Source organism: Lycium barbarum, chromosome 1 (assembly GCF_019175385.1).
Source record: "Lycium barbarum isolate Lr01 chromosome 1, ASM1917538v2, whole genome shotgun sequence".
NCBI classification, from domain to species: Eukaryota; Viridiplantae; Streptophyta; class Magnoliopsida; order Solanales; family Solanaceae; genus Lycium; species Lycium barbarum.
The window spans coordinates 11,981,711-11,993,950 of NC_083337.1; the positions used below are offsets into that span (position 1 = coordinate 11,981,711).

General features: G+C 37.5%; 1 protein-coding gene across 1 annotated transcript; it reads left to right on the plus strand.

Annotated features, from left to right (window-relative positions):
- The first annotated feature begins 242 nt into the window (after positions 1-242).
- LOC132609596 (cytochrome c-type biogenesis protein CcmE homolog, mitochondrial-like) lies at positions 243-9,836 on the plus strand. Its single transcript, XM_060323660.1, has 5 exons — positions 243-803; positions 3,844-3,852; positions 8,940-9,014; positions 9,606-9,659; positions 9,768-9,836. The coding sequence occupies exons 1-5, from the start codon at positions 243-245 to the stop codon at positions 9,834-9,836; spliced, it is 768 nt and encodes a 255-aa protein (XP_060179643.1).
- The last annotated feature ends 2,404 nt before the right edge of the window (positions 9,837-12,240 follow it).

Genomic DNA, 12,240 nt, shown 5'->3' on the forward strand with positions numbered 1-12,240 from the left:
TCTACCAAACATCAAGACCCAAAGCACATATCCTATACCTACTTACAAATTTAATTGATTTTCTGAATTCGGGGTAAACATGCTCTTTACACGGTATTTGGTATATACTTTCAATTACCGGTTTCCGAATTAACCGAAACTGAACTTTGAAAATACCGAACCAAATACCGAAAGTCCACCCCTAACCTTTATTCCCTCCTCAATATCTCCACCCACGAGCCGATAAATTCCAGAAAATCTCAATGTCTTCAAAACTCTCTTCTCGTTTAGCTTCTCGTTTAGCTTCTCGTCTAGCTTCCCGTCTTCATTCCGCCACCACCATCTCTCTCCCCAAATCTCACCCTTTGATTTCACTTCTCCACCACCAATCGCAACCTTTAGTATTTCCCCATTTCAATACCAACCAAACCATTTTCACCCTCCAATCCTTCTCCTCCACACTATCCCGCCCTGCCCGATCCCACCCTTCAACCCAGCCTCATATCGAAGCCAGAGCCCGTCAACTCCAAACCCGCCGTCTGTGGACCTATTCCATCACATTCAGTTGCATAGCAGCATTCATAGTAATAGTCCTTAACCAATTCCAAGAACAACTTGTATTCTATGTAACCCCTACAGATGCTCTATCAAAGCATGCTGAGAACCCCACGAAATCCAAATTTCGGCACGGTGGATTAGTACTAGAAAATAGTTTAACACCAATACCCAATTCCCCAGAAATGGAATTTGTGATAACTGATTTGATTACTGATACTTTGGTTAAGTATGATGGGTCGTTACCAGATCTTTTTCGGGAAGGGCATGTTGTAAATCTTACGGAAAATACTTCATCACGAACATTGTCGGAAAATACTTGATCACAAACCCTTGTATAGAAAATCTTGAAAGCTTGAGGCATGTCAATTAAGACGTTGTCCTTAAGATTATTTCACCTGGTATGGGTGTATCTCCCAGGATTCAACAAGCTCTTCTAAATACAAAACTAGGAGCTAGAATCTAACAAAGATCAACAAAAGAAAAACCCAGCACAAGAGAAGAAAAGTGAAGGAGTTTGTCTCTGTATTTTTCCACACTTAGCCAAAGGAAAACCTTGATTATATAGTGAGTAACCATCTCATGAAATGGCTCAAAATGTTGGCAACGGTAAAGAAGATCATGAATGGGCTAAGGATTAAAGGCTAATCAAAGTCGTTCACAAATGCATATAAATTGTTAGATTTCTCCTTCTCATTCAGCTTGTGCATTTTGTTTTCCATGCTCATGTTTTTTGCCTTGTATTCTGAACTCGTTTCAAAATTTCTGATCCTGTTAGTGTGTGGATTGTTGAATTTCTCTTAGCTTTTCTGAGTTCTTTCGTGATGGGCATGTCAAGTTGGTTAGATTTCTAGAGAATATTGATTTGGTATCTTCATACTGTCTTTGGAATTTACTTAGCATTTTTGTTTTAATTTTTGGGTGTCGTTTGGAGTTCAATTTCTTATAATTTTTGATGTTTTTGTTTGCTTATTGCCCTGCAGTAGTTTTCTATTTTCTGTCTATGTTTCTTGATTTTGATATACCTTAAAATCTTGGCTCGTGTTAGTTACCAGGGTAATGAACTCTGTTACTGCGCGGAACATGTTTTTCATGAACTTATGAGCAATCTTGATAGACTTTGGACTAATTAAGGTAGGATTTGATGAGAAAATAGATTTTTGAGGGGGAAAATGTGACCTTTGAAATAGAAAATATTGTGGAAAATCTTCTCGTACCTTCGCTCAGGGGCCTCTTGTTTTACCTTCTAAGTTAATAGACTACTCAATCAATCAGTTGCCTGTTTTCAAGTATTTTTTGTACTTACTCATGTCCTCAATATGTTCAGAGAAAATTGATCCATGGTTTGTGAGTGGAGAAATATCTAGGCTTATGTACTGAAAAGAAGTAATACAATGTTTGTGATTGTAATAGTCCATGGTTTCTCACATTTCAAAGTTTTTTGATGTCTCTGTTGGGATACACACTTTCTATTTTAGATTATGAGTATATTTTTTGCATGTTTTATTACTGGAACAACAAACTTGGTGGGTTCACTTATGTATAAAGTAATTTTGACCTATATATTTAGTACAATTTTAACCGGGCTGCCCTATATTTAGTATAATTTCCTGTTTACACAATAAAAATTTTAAGAGTGGACTTCAACCAACAGACCTTAATCGTATGTGGCTACGCAACTACCAGCCAACACGGCGCCCTCCCTTAACTAGAGGTCTCGGGTTTGAGCTCTGTGTATGGAACAATCCTTGGTAGGGAGCGTTTCCCCGCAAATCCAGATATAGTCGGGCTCCAATGCGGGTACCAGACATCGGGTGGAAACCGGAAAAAAAAAAACTACCAGCCAACACTAAAATACCACTAGGTTGATTTAGAATATATAGTAGGAATGGGTCACAATAATTATTATATTTTCTTAGGATCTAAATCAGTTGCAACTCCTGCTTTTGGTATATAGTGGCTTAGTTAAATTATCTTTTGCCCTCCAAAGAAACTCTTAGATTCTTTTTCATACATCAAGTAAACAAGATAATCTGTAAGACATTTCTTTAAGATAATAATGTCATAAGAGAAGCTAGGAAAAGCATATGTGATTCATGACTTTGGAGGGTATATATGTGGAGCATTAATCAAGTCAACTTAAGGACATTACAAGATATTCATAGTGCCCAAACTAAGCCCTAAAGGCTATCTTGAAGACGTTATATTAGCTGAGGGGCACCTTGATCTGATGATAGCAAGATTATAGATTGGCCGTAAAAAAGATGTGTTAGCCTCCTAATTCATCCAGAAGATCTTGAATAGTCCATTATTTGGTACCAGGACACTAGCCCTCCCAATCTAATCACTAGTCGGGCGCTCAGTCTTTCAAGATTCTTTCCCTTCCCGGTGTTACACCCCGTACTTCGGAGAAGCACTGGTTAAATTTGAATGTAAGTATGTCGAGTTACGACTAGGTAAAACAACTTTGGAATATGAGGAACGAGGCATTATTAAGTATATTGTTTAAGTAAAGGACGAATTACGATCTCGTAAGTCGTAATCGGGAAAGACTATTTTGAAACACAAGAATATGGCCATTATCATGTATAATAAATGATAAATATCGTGTATGAAGAGTTTCGGAAGGTTTCGAGGTTAAGCAAATTGAAGAAAATAAGTTTGACGAAAATTTGAGAAATGTTAGGCAGATTTTTAGTCAACTTTGGAGGGGCATATCTCCTAGCATATTAGGGGTTTTAAGGTGGAACAAAAGCCTAAAATGTATTTCGTCAAGTCTAGTTTTTAATGCAACAAACCACTCGTCGATAGGATATCGGAGTAGAGAATTATAGACATTACAAACTGAGCTGTCGACGCAGAAACATGACTGCTACAGTACTGTAGCTACAGTGACGCCGCCTCAGCCCTTATAAAAAGGGCCAAACCCCCATTTTTATCATCCAAAAATGTCCAAAAAGTTCCAGAATTTTTAGCACACAAAAGGGTCTCTTACATCACATAAAATTGAAGATTTTGAGCAAAATTTCAAGCTACGGAATATCAATCGAGGTCCGGGTAACGCGTAGTCACGAATATAATTTCGTTTGGTGTTGGAGTGGCTTGGGAACAAGAAAATAGTGAAGATTTTGCTACCTTCATAAAAATAAGGTATGAATTGTTGAATCTCTTTCTCTATCAATATGAATTAAGGAATAATTTCAAGAATAAAGGTTATATTTTGTTGTGTTGATGTTGTTGAATTATGGATTGAGGTTTGAAGAGAATTTTGGATAATACATATATATATTTATCTTGTAGGATGTTGAGAATGTTGTTATTGATGTTGTTGGTATTAATTTCGGCTTCTTTACGGAAATAAAGTTATTAAAAAGTCGTATCGCAAGTTGGTTAGTTGAGAAATTTAGAAAACATCGTGTGGGATGTTTTAGGAAGTATATTGGTATGGATAATGGTGTTGATCATGTTGGTATGGTTGTTGTTGACTGGTTGCTGATATAATGATTTCGGGCTAGGCATATAAACAGGGGAGATGCTGCCCGAATTTCGACAGAATCTAAAAGGATTTTAATTAAAGGCTTAAGACGAGCGTATGATGATGATCCTAACAGTAGTATGAATGGTTGTATATGTAGATTACGAGGCTACGAATAAGCTTAAGTGAATTGCAAGACAGGAAGTGAGTTGGAAGTCGAGGAATTATCTTCCAGGTATGTTAAGGCTCGTCCCTTTCTTTCAAAGGCATGATTCCTATGATTATAATTCCATATATGTTTTCATAGCCTCCGTATTTCCAAGAGTTAGATGTTCATGATTCCAAGCCATAACCCCTTTCCTAATAATTCATGAATGTTTCCAAAATGTTCGTAGTTCCTAAACCAGAGGTTTATGACTCCGTAAGCTTTTATGACAACAACGATGGATATGTTTTACAATGACGACGATGATGTCAAGGGTGAGAATATTTCTATGATGAGAATGATTTCATGTTAAAAGGTTCCAAGTTTATGATTTTAAATGACGATATAAGAATGTTGAACTATTTCTTGATGTCTCAATTTTATTCATGGATGATGACTATTTTTTTTAAGATTCCAAAAGTATATGAATTGATGTCTTATGAGATTTATGATCTTATTCTATGTTTTCTCTTATTGCTATTCTTCATTGATAGTCTCACCTTATAATAATTGTTCCTTCAAGGTGAGACAAAGCGACGATGATTATTCCATAACACAATCGGAGGTTACCGACCTTACGTCACTCCGATGTATTTATAGCTTTTGTTTGGCTCTCATGCATGCTTTATATATATGTATGTATTTTCTCACACCGCGCCGAGCTATAGTCGGCCGGGCATGGCACGTAGATGTGCACACCACTGCAGTGGGCATGTAATGATATTGCCCCGGACGCGGGAGGCCTGGACGCAGGCTAATGATGATAACACCGAGCCTTCATGGCCGGGCATGATATTATATATATGACACCGCGCCTTAATGGCCGGGCATGTTACTATGTATATGTATTGAAATGTTTTTTGTTAAAGGCTAAGCATGCATGACATCCGCCTTACGAGGCATCCAGATGTACAGGTTATCTCTCTTATTCCTTATTACTTTTCATATCTATGTTATGTTGTTACTCATGCCTTACATACTCAGTACATTATTCGTACTGACGTCCCTTCTTGTGGACGCTGCGTTTCATGCCACGCAGGTGTATACAGATGAGTAGAAAATATTGCTAGAAGATGTTCCAGCTGGATTGGCGAGCTCCATTTTCTTCCGGAGTGTTGCCGAGTCAGAGTATCTATGTCATGGTATATTGATTTATGTTAGAGACTTTGCAGACAGAGTCATGTATACAGTATGCCAGTCTTGTAAGCGGCTATTTAAGTCGATGTGTAATTATGCATTACTTTACAGATTCATATGATTACAGATTTTATTTGATTCAACAAAGACGAAAAGAATGTTTTCGAAAAGCTTTCATTATGCATTTCATTTCATGACTTAAGAGTCCTGTGAGATTATGAGAATAACGAGAACCAGCGGGTTCGCTCAGCTCTAAGTAAGGGTTGGGTTCCCATCATGCCCTATCAGGTTGGGGTGTGACACCCGGTCCCAAGGAATCTCTCTTATAGTAGGAAGTTTCTGTCACGACCCAACCGGAGGGCCATGACGGGCACCCGGAGTTAACCTGTCGCGCACCTCTCATCATACTTTCATAATCATATCTAGGTGAACCACATGGCTAACTCATAATTACCATGCATTAATAACACAAATTCCCTCGGACTGAGGCACCATTTTATATAAATATCATCAACTATGCCTATATATACACAAGCCGACAAGGCTATCAAAATGATATATAAAATATGAGCCTTCAAAGCTGAGAGATACCTAGCTATACACAAATTTCTACGAGCCTCTACGAAGAGTACATAGAATAATAAAGATGGGACAGGACCCCGCCATGCCCATATATGTACACCAAAAGTTTAATACCAACTATTGCAGCTCCGGATCAAATGGAGCACCTCTATGAAATCACTGATGAAGCAGCCTAAAGGTCTGGTCTGTCTCCCTGTCTACCTGCGAGCATGAACGCAACGTCCACAAACAAAAGGACGTCAGTACGAACAATGTATTGAGTATGTAAGGCATGAACTATATGATAAAAGCATGAAGAATAACATAAGATAAATGAATCATTTATACCTCATAATACCTTTTAAGACGTTCATCATGTTTACTCAACCTTTCTCTAAAGGACACACTCCATACATATACATATAATGATACCATACCCAACCATGTAGGTTCAATGTCATCCATACCCAGCCATAACAAGGCTCGTCGTTGTCCGTACCCAACTGCAGTGGTGTGCAAGCAATAGATGTCATACCCGGCCATATAAGCACGGTGTCACAACATAGCTACATACATATATGACATACACAAGTATCCGAGAGAAACATTACAACTCCGTCGGGGTGACATGAAGTCGGTAAACCCCCGATTTCTATTATGGAACCACTATCGTCATCATCATCATCATTATCATCATCACTATGAAGAGCTTTTACCAATAATATCTCAAGAATATTGATATTCATGAACCTCTAACATTTCTAGGAGGACATTGCGAATATCTTAGATGGCATCTCTAGAATTGAAATCATCATCATAATCGTTATCATTATCATCACAAAGAACATTGTCAACAATATCGTGAGAATTCTTGAGAATTATGAGCTTCTAGCATTTATAGGAATAGGAATGTTATGGATATCATGTATACGTTCACAATAAGGAAATCATGCCTTTAGAAAGAAGGGCTATCCTTACATATCTTTTCATCTTCTTAACTATTTAACGTTCTCCTCCAAAGTCCGCAAAATCTACATTCACAAGGATTCACACTAACGTGAAGTCTTGAAAACATTCTTAAGTTCAAACTAGTGCAATTAACGGGCTAACGAAATTTGGGCGGCATTTCCCCTATTTTATCAACTTCCACCAAATTACAAATCAACTCCCAAACGACTATAATAACATTCATAATACCATATTCAAGAAGTTACGTTCAATTAAATCTCAAATTTACCCAAAATTCCCTTTTTAATTTCATTTCATAGTCATCTTCTTCACTTCAACATTTATGACTTCTCCACTTTAATTTGTTTCCTTTCCAAAGGTCACTAAACCTTTATATCAACTCAATCATGAAAATAATAGGAATATCATACCTTATTATAGAAGAACTTCACCTTCCCCAACTCCTTTCAAGACCAACTTCATCATAACTTTGAAGAGAAGCAAGAACAATCACCTTCCATGGATTCTCTTTGGGTTTTGATGTTGATCTTCTCTCTTGATGATATGGAAAAGTTTGGAGTGTTATGGAACCTTTAAGAACTCTCTAGAAGTGTAGGGAACTAAATGTGGCAGGTTGGTATGAAAATGGGGTCTCTTGGGATTTAAAAAGGTGGCAAGGTCCCTCCCCCGCACCCACTTGCGGTGGAGATGTGGCGTCGCATATGGGAGATGCGGCCGCATCTCCCATCCTCTCCTTAAGGAGGAGGCTAGGAAGTGAGGGTTGCAAATTTGGGGAGTTTTCTGCCCATATGCGGTCCAGCATACTGTGTGTGCCGCCGCATATGGCCCCAATTTCCCCGGTTTCGCGAAAATGCGCTCTTTTGATTCGTTTGACCTCCAATCCTTATGAAACCTTCTTTGCACTTGTATAATACTTCATTAACCATCTAAGGGGCCTTATATCTCCCCCCCCCCCCCCCCTTCTCTAAGACATTACCACACAATGCATAACTCAAACAATACGAAACCTTCCCAAAACATGATTCAAATTTCCAATTCCTTCAACGAACATACTTTCGTCACTACATATGACTCTGAAACCTTAAGGCACATACTTGGAATTATTATATAATGTCCTCAACCTTATGATGGCTTCATATTCACTTTAGAATTGCGCTAGTTTACTCATAATACAAACGACACGAAATTTCCAAGATGTAACAGTTTCTATGTCCCCGAATTCTTTTTATTAGGAAACTCAGAGCATATTTATACCGAAATAAATATGATTACCTCGATAAGATATTCCCTTCATTCTTCCGCTATGTTTTTTAGGAAATTTGGTTCTTTCGGGGTTATTTTTTATGGTTGTTTCTGAATTCCCTCTCTGCTACAGAACTGGATGTGAGAGTTTCTTCTCATCCAGCTCCACGCAAATAAAAGGATTCAAAATAATTTAATTGAGATTTCATTCAATCTATTAGTAATTTGTATATCTTGTTTGAATATATGATTAAACTTTTTAGTTTTTAAATAGAAATATAAAAAGCATTGCACTATTATACCAAAAGTGATGTAAAATTGAATTCAGGAAATGTATTAAGTTCAAGATTTCAAGAACTCGGCCCTGAGAGTAATTCGAGAAGAGAATCTAGAGGTGGAAGAAGGAAAACATCTAGCTAAATTATTAGAAATGGTCTTATTTGTCAATGACAACTGTGTAGTATATTTATAAATCACTAAAATGGATGAAATAACTCTACTAAAATGGCTTACCTGGTGCATCTCCTTTTATTAGAAATGTGAATAGCAGAAGAAATTAAAAAGAATCATATTAGAACTCAAGGAGATCAAATATTGATGAAGTTCAATATCCACATAGTTGGTTTTCCTTTTCCCGTGGAAATAAGGTAGATGGTTCATCAAATACATGATAATGGGAAGCATTTTGCAAGAGCATCCCCTTCTCTGCAAAACTTGTCATTTCTATTGACCCCTCTGTTGAAATATTAATAGAGTTGGAATAAATTTGTTAATTAAGAAGACAACAGTAACCAATGATTGATTTTCTGCGACTAGTTATGTGACACCTTTAATGGAGGCCAGGTCAAGCAGGACTGCCAGACTTCTAGGCTGGCAGCTTCTGAAGATGAGGTGCACATGACAGCTTAGGCGAATCCTATATGGGAATGAGAGAGAAAAGTGAAGGGCTTTATAAGGCATAGCTCAAATTCACAAGGTAAGGGCGCTTTTGGACTCGATGATAGTGTAGATCAAGGGACAAATCTGTGATACCTGTTAGGTCAAAGCATACACTACGTGTCATGGGCTTGGATTGTGACAAGTTAAGCCACCTCCAAGTGGATTAATCTCAAACTGATTGTGATGTTTATATGATAAGGTACATATCATTACTTATCTAGAATCCAGGCTGTTAAAATTAATTGCTCAAATTCTTCAATTAGGCTACCACTAAGGGTTAGTTCAATCGAATGGATCACTAGTTGCTGCTCCTCAGTCCAAGTCCTCTCGATGTGACTATCGCGTGATTATAGGAGGGAAAAGAACAATGCAATTCGATTGATATCAGGGAATGAGTTAATCACTCTCTGAAGAGAAAATTTTACAACTTGCATTTTATTTAGCCTTTTTCGTTGCGGCTTATTTATGATTCTCCTTAAAAGTTTGCAGATTATAATTAATTTGCTTTACTGATTTCTTAAGCTGCTGCAGTTATTATTGCAGACAATGGCATCTATTCTACTGATGAATCTGACCAGGGTGCCAGAGACGACAAATGTATGCAAAGATTGTAAAATCTAAGTTTTGCTATGCATCTTTTTATCAAGGTTGTCAGTTCTAATGCTTTTTTGACTGTTCTATTGAACAAAAGTTGGTATTATGTAGCCAAATGCAGAAGATAGAGATACCTTGTTTTTCTTGAAGTGTGTTTATCAGGGAGGATTTGAGAGATGAATATCTCTATTGAAGAAGAGAATTTGGAGAAGAGAAGTTGTCAGGAAAATTATAGATGGCATGAACTATATTATGTAGCTGTAGTTTTTAAGAGTTACAGAACTTCCCTACATAACTTTCTTTAGGTTTATTTATTTTAAACGGGTTGGGACTTGTCGGGTCAGTCCATATGGGCGACCCACAACCTAGACGCAAATATCCAACAAATAGCTTAAAAAACATAAAGTGCTTGGAGAGTTCTGTTATAATATTTGCGTCATAAAGCAAATTAAATTTTCTTTCAGCTATACTCAAATGACAATTGGGCTATATAAATGTTGGATGTCAATGTCACATATTTTGATTCAAAGGGAATCTAGGCATGCAGATGATGTAGACACAGAGCTGGAATTTTTTGTTTATGGGTTCTGAATCACAATTTTTTTTGCTTGACTTGATTTTGAATAGATTATCTAGACACATTAAATAAAAATTTAACACAAATACAAAATTTGAGCCTAAATAATTAGATTCTTCCTAACCAATAACTATGATGATGGCTCCATCCCTACGATGATGGTAGACAAGTGGGAGAGGATGATGAACAAAACCAGGCAATCACCATCAAGAAATGAAAGGATTTTGGCAGTTGCTACTAGCTCCCAGTTATATATGTCATAAATTGATTTGGACTTGGATTAATAGAATGGAAAATTTGCTACTTGTCAGCTTGATGGCTTAAAGTAGCTTAAGCTAGCCAAGTGAGATAAATTTGGGATTTTAACATTCAACACCATCAATTAACTACAACAACGGGTAACTAAGCATGGAAGGTGTTTGGATTGGCGTATTTTAAGTGATTTTTGGCTTTTAAGGTTTCTTTTACTTTTTGAGGTGTTTGGGTGAGATAGAAAGTGCTTTTAAGCACTTATTTTTAGGCTAAAAAGGTACAAAAATAAATCAAAAATCAAAAGTTAGGTAGGATTTGAAAGTGCAAGAGGGGGGGTGAATTGTAAATTTTTCGATCTGTTAGTTAACTAGGTTAAATCAGTAGTCGACTGTTTGCTCAGAGAATGCTAAAGTAAAGTGCAGAAGATAAATGACACAAAGTATTTTATACTGGCTCAAATTCAATGTGAATCCTAGTCCAGTCCCCTTGGGTTGCAAGGGTGTTCTCTGCAGCTCTTTGTTATACAATGGAGGTTTGAATGGAGTTCCTACGTCTACACTCAAATCACTCTTAGTCTTTTTGATACAAAGCCTCACAAGCTATATTATAACTCTCCTTTTTTTTTCCTTACACTATAAATCACTCTGACATACAATGTTTATGAAAAGTAAAGCAGAGCACTAAGGGAATGAGACTAAGCATGCTTTGTTGTTTTTGTGAAGCAGCCCTTTTATGGCTGTTTAGGCTCTTCACGCAGAGAAATCAACCCAAGGGATTTGATCCTTGGAAAAAGGAATTAGTGATCCTATTTCCAAGAATAAGGCTGGAGCTGTTGCTTCTTTCCTTGTGCGATGAGGCCGCATTAACAGTCAACAAGATTGTTACCCTCCGTGGAATATTCCTTCTTTAATGGCGCAGATATCCTTTCCTTCCTTGAACTGATTTTGTACTGCTGGAGAGTATCTTGTCAGCCACCACAATATTTGTAATATCGCAGTATCCAATTGTAGGGCTGGGAAGTTTTCACTGAGTTAAACTTGTGTAAGCCCATCTCGTTTGGGCTGGCTTGTGGGCTCTTTTATTCCTTGTGCGATTCAATTATTATAGCTGCACAAATAAAATTGTCATCATAAAAACTTGACACTAACAATCTCCCCCTTTTTTGAGGATGACAATTTTAAATGAGATGTAGTCAACTTCCCTGTGGCAGATGCTCCCCCAGAATAGGTGGAGGCTCCCCCTGATTAGCCTGATCAGTTGACTTGTCGTTGCAAGCTCCCCCTGAACAGTTGACTGTCTATTTCTCCCCCTTAGGCATCACTCAAAAAAAATAGATACATAAACAGCTATAGACACGGACACAGATGATATATAGGCTTAGAACATTAGTAAGATGCTGAACCAATCAGCACAAAAAGAGTAAACCAAAGTGCAACACAAAAACAAACGAACTTAGGGTCCACAAAAACATTGTTTAAACAGACCAAAAATAACCAGATTTAAAAGAACTACTCCTGGCGTCGGAACACGGGACGACGAAGGAAATAACCCAAGGTATTCATAATATCATCCTTCATTTCAGTCAACGGAGTAGTAAGACGTTCAGGCATGGCACCAACACTGGCTTGAAGCTTGGCGGACAATTTGACAGCTTTTTTTATCACAGCATCCAGTTTAACCCGCAGCTTAGAGACATCAGTACCCGTTTCCTTTGTCGTATCACGAATTTTCTCGACTTGAAACAAAGTGGATTCC